A 19520-nucleotide genomic window follows, 5' to 3' on the forward strand; every position below is an offset into this window, starting at 1 on the left:
AAATTCTGGTGAGTTGATTGCTATCAGTTCATTTATTAGATACCACTAGTTCCCTTACCAAGATAGTACCGCACTCCACTGATGTTGAACCACAGTCAGTACAGCTGTCTTATCCTACAATTAGTTTCAAGTGTGCACCACGTTATTAGTTCATGGAGGCTGCACAATAATCTCATTTTGTCCTTAAATAATTATACGGTTCTAGTCATAGTACAAGAGACAATCTTCCTACCTGAGTTAGCTGGAGTGCAATGAGGGGGTAAGCGAGGGGACCAGTCACCAGAATCCAAGCACTGAAGACTGGCTGGTCCAGTCAGGATATAACCAAGGTTACAGTTGTAATGAGCCCGCTGACCCACACTTACATGGGCCATAGAATCATCTTCTCGAGCAGATTCCAAAACATAGTAGCCATATGCTATTTCAGGTGGCATCTGACAACCATTTGCGACTGCAACACAAGTACCATAAAGAGTAATGTTTCCCTTAATACTAATAAATTATGATTCAAATAATAACATGAGATGACAAAGCTCATTAGTAACTAAGAGAGCATATTACTATGTTGCTATCAAACTATCACAAAATAAAAGGAACTTTGTTCTATTTCTTAATAAAGCTAATGTCATGAATGATTCTACATACAGTCAAAGAGACTAAACTTTCTATATTTGTAACAAATGTTAGGGTACACAGTCACTGGTAAATGCAAAACCATATGACTTTAATAGTTACATTATTAATCAGAAAAGTCATTCAGTAATCACTAATTATCATCTTTCATTCATGAATTTGTCAAGAAACATATGATTTCATCAGCTAATTACCAATTAGAGAATATGAAATTCATATTACATTTGAGGTTCCCACAGTGGTACCATGCAGTCCAGTAGATATTTACTGATTTTTTACAGGAAGGCCAGTACACATCTACCAGACTGAAAGGCATCACATCTTCAATATAAAATTTAGTTTATAATTATATATTATTATAAACTTTTACGAGAGACTTTCTGTGTGGTCTACAGCACAGCATCTCAATCTTCCTACACCTTTTCTAGTTTCAGAAGACACTGGAACAACAATTTATGTTGATAAAGTATGTCTTCAATAATACCCTTCAATTTCCTTGTCTTTAAATATGATGTGCTCTAAGTGTCATATTTTAAACAATGCCGCATCCAATTACTGTGTCAGTGCATGTGTGTAACCCAGTTGGCTTCAATATTAATATAATTATCCTCGTGTAGAAGTCAGTCCTGCCCCTAGAAGCACGCACATTCATGCATGCGCAGTCTTCAATGCAGGCAGTGTTATGAGTTGTTGGCTGAATCCCCATTTAGTCAATGTTTTCCTGTAAATTCAACAACATATTTTGGCCACACAGGTATCATCAGGAATATGCTGATTCACGTAAATTGTTACATTTTATTTTAGTGCCATATAACCCCTGAAATCTGTACATGTGAAAAATGTATTATTTAAACCAATTTGGTGCTTGTTAAAATTTAATATAAATATAATCTTAAAAATTGTATAAATCATGTAAAATGAAGTATCGTGTGTCATGGCATTCTTCTGCCTTGTATTCTGCTTTTTTTTTTTTTTTTGCAGAGATGTGTATTTCATGGATGGTATCTTAAGTTCTTGGTGCCAGTGTGTGGACTGCATGAAGCACAATATGAATCATGAAAGAAAACGCACAAGAAAACCTGCTGAAATTTCATGATTCTTCTCATTAAGCATCCAGTGACATCATTCAGGGAAACATATGTTAAGAGATAACACTTGCACGCTGAGTGAAAAAACTAAGAGACACATACTCACTACATCGACCTTGTGGACCTGTCCAGTACCCATCCTTGCAGATACGAATCTTACTTGAAGGTGGGGACAAGTGAAATCCTTCACCACAATTGTAAGTGGCACGTGAGCCTTGACGGTAGGTTTTTTCACTGTCCTGCATTCCTTCAAAGCGAACTTCTGCATTACGCAAGAATGGAGGTGAAGGGCAGCCTGTAACATTTTGAATAGAAGACACAAATTCTATATTGGAGCATCATTAGTGTCCTTTCCTTCTTAAGAAAAAAGAAGGCTTATGAGCACATCATCCTGTCTGTGTCCCCCCCAACTTTAACTTTTAAGGAAATCTGCTTACCAATTTTGACAGAATGCTTAAATAGCTACAATTAACACTATTTAAATATAAGATGCATGCACAATGAAATGTGTCAGGTCTCAATATTCATTCAAAATGCTATAGTAAAAAAAACAATAAATTATGAAATTAGTCCTTGAATTTTCTTTGTACAACCATGCGTTTATATGTTTCAATTTCATAGCAAGAGATAGTCAGAATCAGTTATAACATTATGCAAGAGATTGGAGGAATTATGTCATTATAAATGACTGAAGGGATTAAATCACGCTTCATGAAGAAATATATAGGATAATTTTGTACATCATGAAAATTCACTTTAAATGTAAACTAGAGCTTACAGTACATAAAAAAGTGGAATTTAAAAAATATGTACATATTTCTTGAAGCCTGTTTGTTACTGAAGCTACTTTTCCCATACATCTTCTGAAGGTACTAAGAAGTTACAGTAATAAAGGTGACTCAGCATTGCTTAAAAAGGGTCATTGACAAAAGGGTAGGAGGAACTTTCATCAGATTTTTTAATGTCCATGCAGAGGAGTGGAGTATGAACAGAGTGTCAGATGTCACTATAAACAAACTGGTTATTCCATGTATGTCTTCATAAGAGAGGCAGAAATGTATGCGCTATATGGAAATATAATTAGTACCACTCAGCAGATGCTATAGCCAAGGTGTCACTACAACCGAGGTTGACTGCAAATTTCTATGAAAATGAGCATACTGAAACACAAATGTCACTAACACCGCTACTGGACACTCTGAAATATTCAGGTGGAAAGATGAAACTCTCATTCTTCAGACACAGTTAAGACAGGCCAAACCACTGGCAAGTTGTTTGATGACTGTGTGACTTGTACATGGGTCACACAGCATTTAGGTATGGAGGCAGGGTAACCCATGTAGGCCCTGATCCGTAATATTTGTTCCGCTTGTAAATTGTGTCCAATTACAAATTCAAAAAACTTAGAAGGTGGGATGAACATTTCAAACATTAGCTTTAAAACATATTTTCCACAATTCCTCTCTTTCAAACAGTGAATACTGTGAACCTCTAAATGATCATGTACCATAAATATTTGGCAGTAAGTACCTCATGTAACATGACTTTCACTCCTGAACAACATAATGAAGCAATGACAACATGTTCTGTAACTATAAAGTGCAGGAATTGCAACTCGGGTGAAAAATCTCATAATGGATGTTAAGAATAGATTGCTGACAAGAGATATGTGTAAAAATTGATTTTTAATGAACATTACTGTAAGACAGTAAAAATTCTGAATATGCAGACAAAAGTACCTTCCATTTCATGGCCCCCCCAATACAGTTTAAACACCACTTATGTTCATGAAGAGCATATGAACTGACTGTAAGTACCATAATTTAACTGAGGCCAAAAATTAATCTTAAAACTCCAGATCTACCTCACAGGAAACAAACTGTCTCCATTATAAAGACAAACTGGTTAATGGTACTTCAGAAAATAGCTGTATGGTGTTCTGAAAGGTATACAAAGACACATGAAGGCATTCTGCAGAGCATTTTAATGTTAAAACAGGCAATATATACAGTATAAACTGTGCTGTAATAGGTTAACATAATTCTGAACCTGGTATCATAACAAAGAGCCAACAACTGATTCTGTTAAACAGTAAACTTACACAGCTGAACAATTACAGTGTGTCTTTTTTGAGCATTGTGGTTTCTGCACATGTTCCCAGTGACCATCAACACATAAAATCTTTGGTGGTCCCATCAGGTCATGGCCGGGTTCACATTCCACATGCAGGACCTCCTTGTCTCCAACAACAAGTACTTCGGTTATTACTCCCTTTCCAGGATCGCCAAACTCTGGACATCGGCTTATAGGAATTACTGTAAACAATTTGGTGGAATTACAGTTTGCGAAGGCACCTGCGGAACAAGTTCCTCCATCCAGCCCCACCCCCAACATTAGAAGCTACTTTTCAAAACGATTTCTCAAAAACTAACCTTGGGTTTACATTAACGAAAACATGCCTACAAAAGAGTTGGACACCAGCCAGTGTGCCTATTTCCGTATACTAGATTTAATTCTACAGTTTAATTAAATATTCTGACACAACATATATTACAATTTTTAAGTATAACAGCACTTGCTTACTGTTACCTTCAGTTCTATTCTTCATGAACTCTGAGGCAGATAATTCACTCCAGAGTACAAGAAAGAGAAAGAATGACTCTGTATAATTCATAGCAAACATATTTGAACTCCTGTATTAATAGAAATACACTCAGCTAATCTATTCCGACAAGAAACCCAACAATTCCGTGCCAAATGGCCTTCACAATTTTCGTGAAGAATTTCGCATTAACATCTTCATAACCCTGGCCTTAGAGCACCATGACCACCATGACGACCATGACCATGACTGCCAACTGATAACGTTAATAACTACGCGGTTGAGTGTCGTATTTAATACAAGCATATAAAAATGTTGTAAATACTTCATTAATTTAAACACCTCCCCCAAGAAATCTTCAACCACATAATGTTCGAGCCAAATTCAGTTTCCTGTGTCTAATTCTCGTGTAAAATCAACACTGTTGCCGAACGGGTAGGCTTGTTTGGCATTCTGCAATGTTCTACAGTGGTTTAAGGTTAAAGTGCGTGTATTATTGGGCCACGCGTATTTTGTTATTAATAAAAATATTTAGAATGTCGCTGGCCTGAGTTTTAAATTGTGTACACAATCAGCACACGGACTAATTTCTAATTTTAATTCTACTAAATCTGAAATTCGCAACAGTAATTCCACATAACCTAAATATTTGATAATTTCAGGTCAAGCAAAATGCAAGTTTACCCTCTTTCAAACTGTTATTATCAGCAGATTAGTTGCCGGAGCATTCTAGGTGTCAACATAAACGCATGACAACCCAATTAAACCTGACAATAAATCCTGAAGAATAAATTAGATGGATTATTCGCTAACGAATTCTTTTTTCTTTGCAGGTAGATTGTGAACCAAAACATGTTCCTAACGAACGTATTATTGAAGAAAACCAAGAGCAAGTATGTTTGAGTTACTATGATTGTGTGACAGTTCTTTCAAAGCTAACCGAATTTTGGCCCTGTTTACTTGCAAGAATGATCAGATTGTAATCAGTGTGTCTTGACTGTGAGCAGTGGAGGTTAAAGCATGGAATGGAAAATAAATATCGGAGGCTAAAGCAGTATCGAGTTTCAGTACATAGTTCTATGAAATGTGCCAGTACATGAATGTATATTAGTTTTTTTAGTACACACATATTTCCTCTAGGGTGACTAGATAATAAGTTGTATTTAAGATGCAAGTGTATATATATACAAAAGATATATTAATACAACAGTATACATAAATACAATATTAGGGTTTTAGCACTTTTAGTAATTATACAGTGAAGCTAAATTTTCTTTTGGCAATTTTAGTTAATAGCGTAGACTTATCCATTCTTTTAGTCTGTTAATCTATAAGACTTAATGGAACAGGGATTACCTGGTCACATGATTTCTGGATTTCTGCTATCCTTTGGTATGGACTGACTGCATTTGTAGTATCTTACCAATTTGTTGAGTTTTGGGGGCATTCCATGGCCGTTCTGCCCATGAGCCCACCTTGTACCTACCAAACTAAACAGTTGTACGAAACTAACATTTCACTAAAATTATTTATAAACCCTCACTGAACAGAAGACTCGCATGTTATTGAAAATTGTGGATGCACATATAATGATGCAGATTCTGTGTGAGTTCCATGTAAAATGTATTAATATAGTGATAAATTCTGACCAGATAAGAAACTGTTGCAATGAGAGTTTCAGCCATTAATATTATTTATATTTTGTGTTAAGCGTAGTGTCTTCATAAAATCCATTTTTGAGATATGACAGTTGATAATAAAAGCAGGTCATGATTATGGGTGAACAGAGGATCAGGATAATCTTGCAGTTTTCAAAAATGATATGAAAAAACATGCCCTGAGGTCATTGAATGTTAGAATAATTTACCTCCAAATGCTAAACTTCACCTTAAGGCTCAAATTATGGTAGGGATCTCCAGTATCAGAGTTATTTTCACTTGCAGGGGCAGGATCGCACATTATGTAGACAGTCGGCTCAAAGATGGCGGTAAGATTGTCAGCCTTACGTGCTGGCCGTGCTTTGCTCCCCAGGAAACTTATTTAATTAATTCCTGGTACTCGTTTCTGTTAAGGGGCTGAATGAACCCCGGGGCCATAGTGGGGCTGGAAGTATTAGATCAATTGAAAAAAATCCAGTGACCTCATCGGGACTTGAACCCGTGACCTTCTGGCTTGTAGGATAGCCCCTCAACTAACTATGCTACCGCAACACTAGTATGTACTGTTACCTATCACTGCTCCTTAAGTTTGACTACTTACTATTTGGTACTATTGTATGCTGTTACTATGGAGACCCATATTATTGGTTAATTTTTTGTAATCTATATGGATAATTGATAAGACATGCAAATGTAAACATATATCATTACAGAAAGTGAGTGTGATTGGGCGGACACAGAAGAGAATAGGTGAAGAATAGAATTTTGTAATCATATCGAGCAGCATCTGCAGCTGCATGGATCCTGTGCCATTGTTGTTTAACCCTAAACCAGTGAGTAGCAAAAAAATGTATGTTGTTTTTTAGATTAATAATTATTGTGTCAGATCATGCCTACAATTCCATCAGAAGAGTTCAGTATACTTTACTTTATAGATATCTCCCACCGCCAACACCACTGCCACCATCACATCATTGTTCTGGTTTCCTTCATCCAGTTGTTTCTTCAATGATCCTTCCCTTTTTCTTGACTTATGTGATTTGTAATTATTTTATAGTTTTGGAAATCTCAATATTTGCACTCAGTTTGTGTGTTGAATGAGAATTATTTTATATTTCAAATATTTGTTTTTAAGTATTTCAAGATGCTTAGGAATATGATTAATTCCATTGTGACACTTCATTACTTGAAATTTATGAATACTAAAAATTCCTTACAAACCCAAAAATAATTTATATAGCTATGATAATGCAATTAAGGGAAATAAGAAATATTTATTTTAATTCTGGTATTGTCAGTAATTCATTCATTCATTTATTTATTCGTTTTCATAAATCCATACAGAAAAGAATTTAATAGGATGTGGAAATAGTCACAAATAAAGCAGTACAATGTACGTATAGTCATACGCATCAGTAAGTACATAATAAAGTAAGCATAAACATGCAGTTTATTTAATATGATTAAAACAATTCTTAAGTTAGTGTAGTATGAACATAATAGTACTCTAGTAATAAAAACCAAGTAAATAGCAGCAAAGCGATAACTACAAATGCATTCCATCAAATATAAATACACTCAACTCTCGATTATCTGGGGGCGGATAAACCAGATTGTGGCTTAACCGGGGCTTTTTTGAGGCTTATATGTTGTTTAATATTCATTCACTTTTGTTTCACATGGTGAGTTGTAACACTATTTTCGCACTAGTGTGAACTGAGCTCTGCATTCTTTGGTCCCGTTATGCTAACACTGTGTTCTAGGGTAGGGGTGAAAGAATACAAGGATTTGTGAAAAGTTTCAAGGACAGATACACCGCCCCAGTTAGTCTCTTTGTATAGATCCTCAAGTGCGTTAGCAAAATGTCAGGGCGTAAAAGGAAGCGTATTGTGTTAAGTATTCAACAGAAACTTGAAATTATCAATCAGTTGGGAAAAAGAGGTGTAGTTAAACAATTAGCAATGCAGTATGGTATTGGAGAACAAACTGTTCATGATTTGAAAACACAAAAGAATCAATTAATTTCCTTTGCTTCGTCTTCTAATTCAAGCGGAATGAAGGAGAGAAAAACCATGAAAAAATTAACATATGATGATCTCGACAAAGCAATGCTGATCTGGTTTAATCAACTAAGGGCACAGGGAACAGTGGGGGTGCAGCCAGAAGAGTGGGAAGAAAGTGAGAATGAGGAATAGGTGGACAGTGCTGCTAGTAAGAAAATATCACATGATGCTGCTCTTAATCATTTGGAATCCTTACTAGACTATCTTGAGAGTGAAGAGAACAGTTTATTAAGTGACAAGCTAATATTACGTAGGCTTCGTACGGATATCCGTAAAAAGGAAAATGCCGCAAAAAAGCAAACGACAGTATTAATTTCTTTTACGTGGTAAGTGTGAATATTCGTAAAAAGTGTTGGATGTTGTTGAGCACTGTGATTGAAATAACTAATTCATACTTCAGTGTAATGTAAAAAAAAAGTATTAAATAGGCCATGAGATGGCATAAAAATGAGGTTGAATAAATTTAAATACAGGTAGGCCTATAGTATTATGAAGGTACGGTATTACAGTACTACTTTTAATAAAATTTGTCACAACCGGGTTTTCGATTAATAGTGATTTCCATCCCCACCATTATCCAGGATAATTGAGAGTTGAGTGTATGTGCATATGCGTAAAATCATCCCTATATAACAGTATAATCAATAATACTCAGCTGTTGCAGATATAATACAATGATCTTTTAAAGAATTCCTCCAATATATAGAAAGAATTTGAGTATAGAAAGTCCTTTAAATTAACTTTAAACTCTTTTGGATTATTAGAGATTTCTTTGAGGTTATAAGGAAGTCCATTAAAAACCTGTACTGCCATGTGATATACTCCTTTACCATATATGGCCAAGTTAACCTGGTTTATATGTAAATTGATATTTTGTCACGTTTTTACTTCATAATAATTCTTATTTGTAACAAATTTATATCTGTTTTTTATTACATTAGTGAAGATATATACTGTGATTTTAAAGGCAGTATATTTATTTCCTTGAAGAGATCTCTACATGGTTCCCTGTAACCACGACCCATCATCAGTCATGTAACTCTCTTCTGCATCTAAAAACCATTTCAGCATGTGATGAGCTTCCCCAGTGAATCAAGCCATAAGTCATGACAGAATGGAAGTAAGAATAATAAATAATTTTCAAGGTATTTATAGACAAAAGTGGTTTTATGTTCCTTATCATGTAGCAGGCTGAGCTTAATTTATTTATAACCTCTTCAATATGTTTTTCCCAAGTCTAGGAACTCTCAAGAGTCAAGCAAAGAAATTTAGTGTCATAAGAGCTCATAATGTATGTACCTACATTTCCTATGTGCCTCTCAACCAACATATTGTTTTTTGCAAGTGTATTTCACAAGCCATCTCATATTTCATTTTATCAGCAGAAATTTGGCAATAAATTAATAACAAAATACTTATAATTAATTTCTTCTTTTTCTTTTCGTTTAGCTGGTGAATAATAAGGTTCATGATGTACCAGTGGCTGTCATTTCAGTCAACAGGCCTCATTACTTGTACAGGTAATACTAAAGCACTGAGTTTCAGGCCGCTTGACTGTAAAACAGAACCTAAATTATCAGAAAAGCTGGTAGGATTGTCTCTACATTTGATTAATTTACACTTTCATTCTTCCCCCATGCACTCCTAAGAACATCAGATTTATAAATACTCTGATATAATTCTCAGTGCCTTATTGTCTGTGCAGGATGCTGAGGTCTCTTCTCTCTGTACATGGAGCAAATCCAGAGATGATAACAGTCTTTATTGATGGCTACTTTGAGGAACCGCTTGAGGTGACAAAACTCTTTGGACTGCGAGGAATTCAGCACACCAATTGGAGTTAAGAATGCCAGAATATCTCAGTACTACAAGGCTTCTCTGACAGCAACATTCAACATATTTCCCAATGCCAAATACATAATTATTGTGGAAGAAGATCTGGATGTGTCTCCAGACTTCTTCAGGTGAGAACTGTTACAGGTTTTGGTGTCTAGTGAAATGGGTAATGGCTGTGTAGAAACTGAAAGGGCTGTCACTACAGTAAACTCCTGGTTATTCTCCAGTATCCACCTGATAATGGTCATTCAATGACTGAAACATTTTATAGAACTGACTACATCTGTACAATTAAAGTATGTATGATTGTATACAGTGTATACTTGTGAAACTTGGTCTCTGACATTAAGGGAGGAACATAGACTGAGGGTGTTTGAGAACAGGGTGTTGAGAATATTTGGACCAAAGAGAGATGAAGTCACAGGAAGTTGGAGAAAACTGCATAATGAGGAGCTTCATAACTTGTACTCTTCTCCAAATATAATTAGATTGATCAAGTCAAGGAGGATGGGGTGGGCAGGTCATGTAGCACGAATGGGGGAGACGAGGAATGCGTATAGGATATTGGTGGGAAAGCCGGAAGGAAAGAGACCACAGGGAAGACGTAGGTGGGTGGACAATATTAGAATGGATCTTAGAGAGATAGGATGGGATGGTATGGATTGGATAGATCTGGCTCAGGATAGGGACCATTGGAGGGCTCTTGTGAACACAGTAATCAACCTTCGGGTTCCATAAAATGCTGGGAAATTCTTGAGTAGCTGCAGAATTGGCGGCTCCTTCAGAAGGGCTCAGCTCCATGAGTAAGTAAATAAGTATCATTGTATACAGTTTTATAGTGATCATTTGTCTCCTATCCAGATTAAACCGTGAACAGTTTCAACCTGTGTGTGTCAGATCAAGGAGAATAAAATAGGCTGGGCATGTACCACTGTGAGATGGATGAATGCATTCAAATATAGTAAAAGAAAGACATCACTTTGGAGACTTATATAGGGAACATAAAATTGAAGAAGAAGGTTTGAGGTTGTACACTTGATTCAGGTGGTTCATGACAAGGTCCAGCTGCAAAATTGTATGAGTACTGTGATGAATACAGAGGTTAGAGAAGTTGAAGTCGTTTTGTGGCCAGATGATAAGACTGTCAGCTTTTCAAGGACTTTGCTCTATCAAGGCACTTCATTTTAATCCAAGGAATGGAATGTTTGCCAAATGTGTAAGCAGATTGATATGAATATTGGTACAGTGTGTACATTGCAGTTAATTTGGCCAGACTAAGAGACTGCTAAAGGAGGACGAGACACTTTACTACATCTCTGCCTGGAATGAACAGGGTTATGAGCGCACCAGCAGTGATCCAAGCTTGTTATACAGAGTGGAAACCATGCAGTGCTCAGATGGATCCTTAAAAGATCTCTATTAAGATGAGCTGGAATCCAAATGGTCAACATCTGAGAAGGTTTAGTACATTTCGTGTTATGTTGGCAACTCTAACATTATATTTCAGTATCTGAGAGTTGCCAACATAACACTCCCCCTTAAACAATTTGGGAGTTTTGTATTTTAAATACTTATTCAGAACACCGTTTGGAAACATCATTCTTTGCACAATCCAAATGCACTAATAAAATCAGTATGTTTCCGTACATTTAAACCTTTTGTGCAACCATCAGCAACTAATTGATTTCCAGGGATGTAATGTACTGATAATTCCTTTGATTCAACCTTTTCTCTTATAAAATGAACCCTTATGTCAATATGTTTTGTTCGGTCATTATTGACAGGATTTTTCGCTATGGCTAAAGCACCACGATTATCACAAAAAATAGGAATTGTGATTTCCTTGTTACATATTTCAAACCAGAATTTTCTTAAGAAAATGGCTTCTTTTGCGGTCTCTGATAATGCCATATATTCTGCTTCTGTGGTTGACAAGGCTACAGTCCTTTGTTTTTTACATCGCCAACTGATAGCTGCTCCTGATAGTTTGAACACAGATCCACTAAAGGATCTACGATCTAAATTTCCTCCCCAGTCTGCATCAGAAAAACCTTCCAATTGATCATCATTCTGGGAATATACAATACCTACATCCTTTGTAGTGTTTAGGTATTTTAGAACTCTTTTTAATAATACCCAGTGTTCTCTTGTGTAACAAGTGTTAAATTGACTTAGGTAAGTCATAGCAAAGGATATATCTGGGCGCGTGCACACGGCTAAATACATCAAAGATCCTATAGCCTGTTGATATGGCACTTTATCTAAATTCTCAGTTGATTTTCTTGATTTAGGCAATGGTTTCAGTTTGCTGTTTGGTTCCATTGGATGACTGACTGGTTTAGTCTCATTTGGAATATTAAATCTTTTAAGAACATTGTTCAAATATTGAGTTTGGGTCAACTTTATAGTTTTCTTTGCCCTATCTCTTTTCACTTCCATTCCTAAACATTTCTTAACTGGTCCCAAATCCTTTACTTTAAAACATTGTTGCAATTTTTCTTTTAAATTCTCAACTTCAACATTGTCATTGTGAAATATGAAGAAGTCGTCAACATACAATGCTATATTAATTATTGAATTACCCTTTTGTTTGGTATAAATACATGGTTCGGAACAAGTTTGCCTGTACCCTAGGCCTTTTAGAACCTCTGTTGCTTTCTTATTCCACGACCTAGCGGCTTGTTTCAGTCCGTAAACTGATTTTCGTAATTTGCAAACTTTATTAGACTCCCCCTTAATGTCATATCCTTCAGGAAGTTCCATATATATAACTTCTTCAAGATCTCCGTTTAAAAATGCGGTACAGACATCAAGGTGGTCAATGTTCCAATCATGCTTTGCAGCTAAAGCAAATAACAGTCGCATTGAAGAATGTTTCACCACGGGAGCGAAAGTTTCAAAATAGTCTATTCCTTCTGTTTGGCTACAACCTTTCGCCACCAAACGTGCTCTGTGACATGCGACATTTCCTTCAGCATCTCGTTTAATTTTGAAGACCCATTTTGATTTCACTATTGGCTTATTTGACGGTCTATCCACTATTGTCCATGCTTCATTTGTTTGGAAAGCTTCTAGCTCCTTTTTAATAGCTTCTTTCCATTTAGATTTATCGGAGCTTGACAGTGCCTCTTTATATGTGACTGGTTCTGACTCCTCATCTTTATGCATGGCTGAGTAGGTAACAAAATCTGGAAATTCTTTCTGTTTCCTGTTTCGAAGTGGATATCTTCTTTCTTCCAAGTTTCCTTGTAATTGTTGTAAACCGTCTGGCTCTAATGGAACTTCATTTCCTTCATTTTGTACTTGTTCTTCTTCATGGTTTTGTTCATGTGGAATCATTGCTTCATTATGTGAGTCGAGGTAGAAATTTAACGACATTGGAAGAATATCTTTAAGCTGAAATCCTTTCTCACTTTCTTTCTTGTTTGTTATTTCTTCTTCCAGAAATTCTACATCTCCTGCCACAATTATTTGAGACGGATTGGGGGGATCTGATAACCGATAAGCTTTACTTTCCTCACTATATCCCATAAAAATGTACTTCTTGCTCACAGCATCCAGTTTTTGGCGTTTCTGTGATGGTACATGAGCATACGCTGGACATCCGAAAATTTTTATATGGGAGAGATCAATCTTTTTTCCTGTCCATATTTCTTCAGGCAATTGATTCTTTAGTTTCTTGTGAGGTGATCTGTTTAAAAGATATACGGCTGTTTGAGCTGCTTCAGCCCAGTATCTTTTGTTGCAGCCGGAATCATACAACATACATCTTGTTTTTTCCAAAATGCTGCGATTAGCTCTTTCGGCAGTTCCATTTTGTTGTGGGTTATACGGCACAGAGAATTCCCTTTTGATTCCCTTTTGTTTTAACATTTCATTGAATAATTTGCCACAAAATTCACCACCATTATCGGAACGAACAGTTTTTATTGTCAATCCAGTTTCTGTCTCAGTCATTTTCATAAATTCTTTAAAGGCTTCATATGTGTCACCTTTTTGTTTCAAGAAGCGAATGAAGACTTTTCTACTGTGATCATCCACAATAGTCAAAAAATATTTAGCATTCCCATAAGAGGGTACTTCANCAGCTGCTTCAGCCCAGTATCTTTTGTTGCTGCCGGAATCATACAACATACATCTTGTTTTTTCCAAAATGCTGCGATTAGCTCTTTCGGCAGTTCCATTTTGTTGTGGGTTATACGGCACAGAGAATTCCCTTTTGATTCCCTTTTGTTTTAACATTTCATTGAATAATTTGCCACAAAATTCACCACCATTATCGGAATGAACAGTTTTTATTGTCAATCCAGTTTCTGTCTCAATCATTTTTATAAATTCTTTAAAGGCTTCATATGTGTCACCTTTTTGTTTCAAGAAGCGAATGAAGACTTTTCTACTGTGATCATCCACAATAGTCAAAAAATATTTAGCATTCCCATAAGAGGGTACTTCAAATGGCCCAACCAGATCTAAATGCAATAGATCAAGTATTCTTTTTGACCGTTTGTTCTTTGATTGTAGGAAAGGCTTCTTTGTCATTTTGCCTTCCAGACCTGGAACACATTTCTTTGACTGACCTTCTTGTTCTTGAAAATCAATGCCACTAGCTAAACCTTTTTTTAATAACCGCATGCTAATCCTATTTAAATGCCCCAAACGCCTATGCCACAACAGTTGCTCGTCAACTTGCTGGGTACTTGCAACTTGTTCATTCTTTACAGTATTAATACAAGATTTTTCACATTTGTGATTTTTCTTTTTAGTATTAATCTTATCTTTAGTTGCTGTATTTGCAGATTGGGTCATGTTAACTTTGGTATTTAAACAATAAATCCCATTTTCGGGATATGCTTTAGCAAGAACTTTGCCTCTTACTTGAAATTCATCAGAATCATATAACTTGCAACAGTCTTTGGTGAATAACACAATTGTATCCTTATTTACAATTGAGTTTACAGACAAATTTGTCTACAAATTTGTAGACAATCCCGGTACATGCAATACATCTGAGATATGGCTATAATTGTCATTCATTAGTTTTACATCACCAAACCCTGCACTTGTTAACATGTCATCAGCAAGGGTTACTTCATGTTCCTTAGAATCATGTGTTTTATAATTTTGCAATATAGTCTTATTTCCGGTCATATGGTGTGAAGCACCAGAGTCTATTACCCAAGTGTTCTCTTTAACTTTAACATGATGGACAGACACCATATACATGGATCTATTACTGGTCTTACTTCTCCATTTATTTTCATCAGACCTATGATCGGATCCTTCTTTATTTTTATCAGTACTATTAACTGAGTTAGAAGACTGATTGCTCTTAAATTTTTGCCTTTGCTGATTGTTATGATTCTTATTGTTCGCCTTATCCTTATCTTTGAACCAACAGTTTTTATTTATGTGGCCTAGCTTACCACAAATTTGACATTTTGCTGGTTTACGTTTAATCTTATCTTTGGACAGAAAGGCTGAATCTGAATTCGCATTTTTACCAAATTCAGTGTCTTGCAATAGCTTAGATTTAATGAGCTCACTAGTCAGAGTTACGTTGGAGTTTTCAAGCGCCATACGCATGGGATAATACTCTTTAGTTAAACCCTTTAACATTAATGCTGCTAATAGCTCATCATCTATTTTTTTGTCCATTGAGACTAGTCTGAGATTTATTGACATGAAGGCATTAACATATTCCTGCATGCTTTTATAGTCCTCAAGTTTCAAAGAGCACAAATCAGTTAGAATACTTATCCAACTATTGACTCCCTGATCTTTGAATGTTCTTTCCAACGCGTCCCAGGCTTCCTTTGCTGTTGTTGTCTGGACGACGTAAGATTTAACTTGGGGCTCTAATGTCAGACAAATGATGGCTCTTGCTTTCTCGTCCTTTTGTTTCTTGATGGATATAGGCGTTGTGTCTTCTGCAGGATATCCTTCGACTGCTGACCACACAGTTTCAATCACTAGAATATTTTGAATATCGAAGCACCATTCTCTATAATTTTCGTGTCCTTTGAGCCTATCACTATTCGCGAAGGGCTTCCAAGTGGCCATGATGAAACTTGTTTCTTTGTCTTGATAGCGGCGTCAGTCCAAAGGATCACTTTTAAATAACACTTTTCACTTCACTTATCAATGATATGATCCCGGGCCCATAACCTGTTATTTTTGTTACTTCACGTGGATCGAATGATAAGTGAGAATCAGTGTTCACTCTTGGTAGCAGAGCGTGGTTTCGATCCACACTGATTCTCACTTATCATTCGATCCACGTGAAGTAACAAAAATAACATTTCGGTACTGTAGAATTAGCGGAACTTTAACTGGAATATATCTAAAAGGATGAGGCATAGGCTTGAACCTTTACATATGATTCAAAGTAGGTTTCAGTTAAGGATAAGGGAAACCTTTGCTATATGGTATGAGCTTGGAGTTCTCAAAAGAGGTAAATATGAAGATTACAGATCTGTGGGTTATGACTAGGTCCCGGATCTTTATGCGCTAAAAACGCTTAAAATGTGAACTAAAAACACAAATATGTGGGAAAATATTCACCAAAAATAAAACTATATAAGACTTAAGAAACAGGTCACTTTATTCAGACTCACCTATTTACATGTATTTACTGCAGAAAGTAGCATCACAACAGGCAACTAGAAGTCTTTCAGTGTTTTCTGGAGACAAACTACGTCTTTTGTCCGTCAAAATGAGTTTGTAGGCTGAAAATGATCTTTCTGCATGAACTGGCGTGATTGGACAGTATTTATACACTGGCACCAAAGGTTCAGAACATTCATCTGGCAAAGATACCCTAATCCCACTCAAGTACTGACTAATTGATGGAGTCTTTTTTTAGTCCTGGGTTCGATTTCAACACATTTTTTAACTTGAATTTAATCTTCTCTCCAATTTCACCTGGAGCGGAATTCAGTGAACAAGTTGCTTTCTGAACGAGTTGAAGTGAGTCGTGAAGGAGTGCACCACAAGATTCTAAGCGCTCAATGGCTTTTGACACTGCAGAAAAGGATAAAATTCACATCTTGATAAACAGTATCACTTCCAAACACCACTTTTGCTCCACGGACACATGCATACTCGTCTTTAAGTTTTGTAACCACTTCTTTTACTTGATTGAAATTCTCCTGATAAAATGAAACTGTGGATATCCATGTCTCCTACGTAGTTAGGACACGTTCAGGTGACAGAGGAACCTGAGGTATGCAATCTTTGTAGAACTGGACATGAGCTGGTGCTTTCAGAAACAGTTTTTTCCCACTTGCAATTAAATCGTTAACAGCTGGAAACTGTGCCCATATTTTTTTCTGCAATATGATGTAATCCGTGCCCTAAACAGGTTACGTGTATAAAATTTGGATAAAATGCTTGTAAGGCCTTTGCTGCTTTCAACATATAGGAAGCTGCATCTGTGAGTAATACAAGCACCTTACAACAATTATTCTCAATTTCAGATGGCCATAGTAGTCATAGAGAATCATTAAAAATATTGCTATTGTTCTATGGTTGGTTTTCTCCAGTACTTTGCAAGCAAGAAGATGAGGGTTGCTGGGTTCGTCTGGATGTAGCTTACCAACTACGAAATTTGCTATGTATCAGCCACATAAATCGGTTGTCTCATCCACCGATATCCAGACACAGTTCCCTCCAATGTCAGGATGGATTGACTCCAGAGTAGATTCATACAGCAAAGGTAGATAATTTTTTCTGCTAGTTGATTCATCTAGGTTTTTTTTAATTACACAATATTTCTCCAGAAATGATCACAGAACTGGATTGCATAATTTATTCCATGGAATGTTGCTGCATACTAAAGCCTTACAAAGATCGGCTGAAAATATATTAACAGAGGATTTGGGTTTGACCTGTGTAAGAAGTAGTTGTTGTGGTGTGCTGTTCTTCTTCCCCCTTTTTGCCACAATATGTGCAGTTGTTCTTGAGTGTTGTTCAAGTTGAAATTTCTTTTCACATTTTACTTCCTTTGTGCTCACTTGACAGTACACGATGACACCGTCTGTTGAATAGTCACTATTACCTGACACCCACCAAATTTTTAAATATCTACTGCTGCACTTTTCTTTAGGCATTTTCAGTGCATGAACACTTTTTTGATGCAGACTATTAAAGTAAAGAGTAAAGTAAAGTAAAGAGTAGTAGTGACAGCGCCTGATGTTGTTACATCAGCGCTGGTGGAAGAGGGGATGTCCTCCGTAGCGCAATACGTCACAATATTTACTGCAATATGTGCAATACAATATTTACTGCATCAGTTTTGTATTCTTTTTTCTAATATATTTAATCATTATTGTGTTTTATTTATTTTAAAAATCTTTCAACTAGAAAGGTCCATACTCTGATATTTTCACCAGTTATGAAATACATTTGCTTACATGATGATGTATGTATTATGACACTGTGTTTTCTTGTAATGTTGGTGGTTATCAATGATTTGGAGGAAGAGGGTTCATCTTGAATATTCAACCCTGAGGATGGAAGTAGAATGTTTCGCCGAAACAATGTGGTGTCACATATCACAGAATGAATCTTCATTGCCGTGAAAACTTCAAACTGTACAAATACATACGTCTGTTTCTCATTACAACATGTTCATTATTTTAAGGCCAATTGAATGTTTCATAAGATGTAAGTTTTATATGTCTGTATATTTTCTTCTTTGTTTCAGGGTGAAATCATAATAATGTTCATCAAAATGGAAGAATCAAAAGACTTTGTAACGTGGCTGCAAGTAGCCAAGGTAATGGTTCAGACATGCTGTGCTGTTGGTAGAGAAAGCTAAACCTCTCTCTCCCTTCTGCCTCCAAACACGTCCTCCTCTTCCTACTTCCTTTTCCACCCTCTTCCTCCTTGTCACCCTATCTCCTCCACCCCATATTTCCTCCTCATTCACTTCCAACCTTCCCATTCTCCTTCTGACTTCTACCACATCATGCTCTTCCTCATGCCACTTCATACCTCTTCTTTCCCCTGCTTCCACCAACCTCCTCCTCTTCGCCCTACCTCCTGTGATGAATAATGGTCATAACGTTCCTCTAGAGAGCAGCACCTCATAGTGCTTACTTATCCTACCATTTTTAGTACCCTATTACATATGTACTGTATATTTGCAGTACATTCAAGTTATTGAAATTAGGTATTTGCAACAAAGCAGAACATAGTGAGCGTGCGTAGAAGTTTCTTTCCTGAGTGAGATTTTGCTCTGTATTCAGTCATTATATAAATTCCTATGTTGATGTTTCATTGGGCTTCATAGAGTACTTGCATAACATTATTCTGCAAATTGTTTCAGTTCGAGGTTATCACAAGAGTATGTGGAGACTGCACATGAAGGGCGGTGAAATGCTTGTCACTGGAGTGCCAGACTTGGAGTATTCATAAGTAAGACTTCTGTAAACACAAATATGAATATTGTAGTGCTAATACAAGTCTCAGTGAAATGATCAATCCTTTTGAGGGTCCATCATCATCATCATCATCATATCCTAATGTAGATTGTTACATTGTCATCAGAAGTTAACTAGTTTCTTTTCTCAACACACAGTTGGAACCTGAATCATGTTATTGGAGATCTCACTTTCTTCATAAGTTTGCCTACCCAAGG

At 36.3% G+C, this 19520-nt stretch overlaps 1 protein-coding gene and 1 long non-coding RNA gene across 8 annotated transcripts in view; one reads left to right on the forward strand and one right to left on the reverse strand.

The window, feature by feature from the left end:
* LOC111868224 (sushi, von Willebrand factor type A, EGF and pentraxin domain-containing protein 1) overlaps positions 1 to 4411 on the reverse strand; it is a 73768-nt gene extending 69357 nt beyond the window's left edge. Inside the window, exons 1-4 of one of the 2 annotated variants that reach the window (XM_023858674.1) lie at positions 4311 to 4411; positions 3848 to 4036; positions 1828 to 2016; positions 233 to 451 (exon numbers count right to left, since the gene is read on the reverse strand). In XM_023858674.1, the coding sequence (XP_023714442.1) occupies positions 233 to 451; positions 1828 to 2016; positions 3848 to 4036; positions 4311 to 4404 (691 nt within the window). In that variant the 5' untranslated portion in view covers positions 4405 to 4411. Of the gene's footprint in view, positions 1 to 232; positions 452 to 1823; positions 2017 to 3847; positions 4037 to 4310 lie in introns of those variants that run through there. The other variant, XM_033752959.1, reaches the window with a different exon arrangement.
* Positions 4412 to 4680: 269 nt separating this feature from the next.
* On the forward strand, positions 4681 to 19297 carry LOC111868225. Of its 6 annotated transcripts, XR_004513409.1 has the most exons (8): positions 4720 to 4807; positions 5157 to 5216; positions 6695 to 6814; positions 9494 to 9564; positions 9750 to 10008; positions 11141 to 11339; positions 18585 to 18656; positions 19209 to 19297. It is a non-coding gene; the product is annotated as an uncharacterized LOC111868225 (long non-coding RNA). The 6 variants fall into 6 exon arrangements; XR_002843479.1 differs by lacking the exon at positions 11141 to 11339 and having other exon boundaries at positions 4681 to 4758; XR_002843478.1 differs by lacking the exon at positions 11141 to 11339.
* The last annotated feature ends 223 nt before the right edge of the window (positions 19298 to 19520 follow it).

This window comes from Cryptotermes secundus, unplaced genomic scaffold (genome assembly GCF_002891405.2).
Source record: "Cryptotermes secundus unplaced genomic scaffold, Csec_1.0 scaffold232, whole genome shotgun sequence".
Taxonomy (NCBI): domain Eukaryota; kingdom Metazoa; phylum Arthropoda; class Insecta; order Blattodea; family Kalotermitidae; genus Cryptotermes; species Cryptotermes secundus.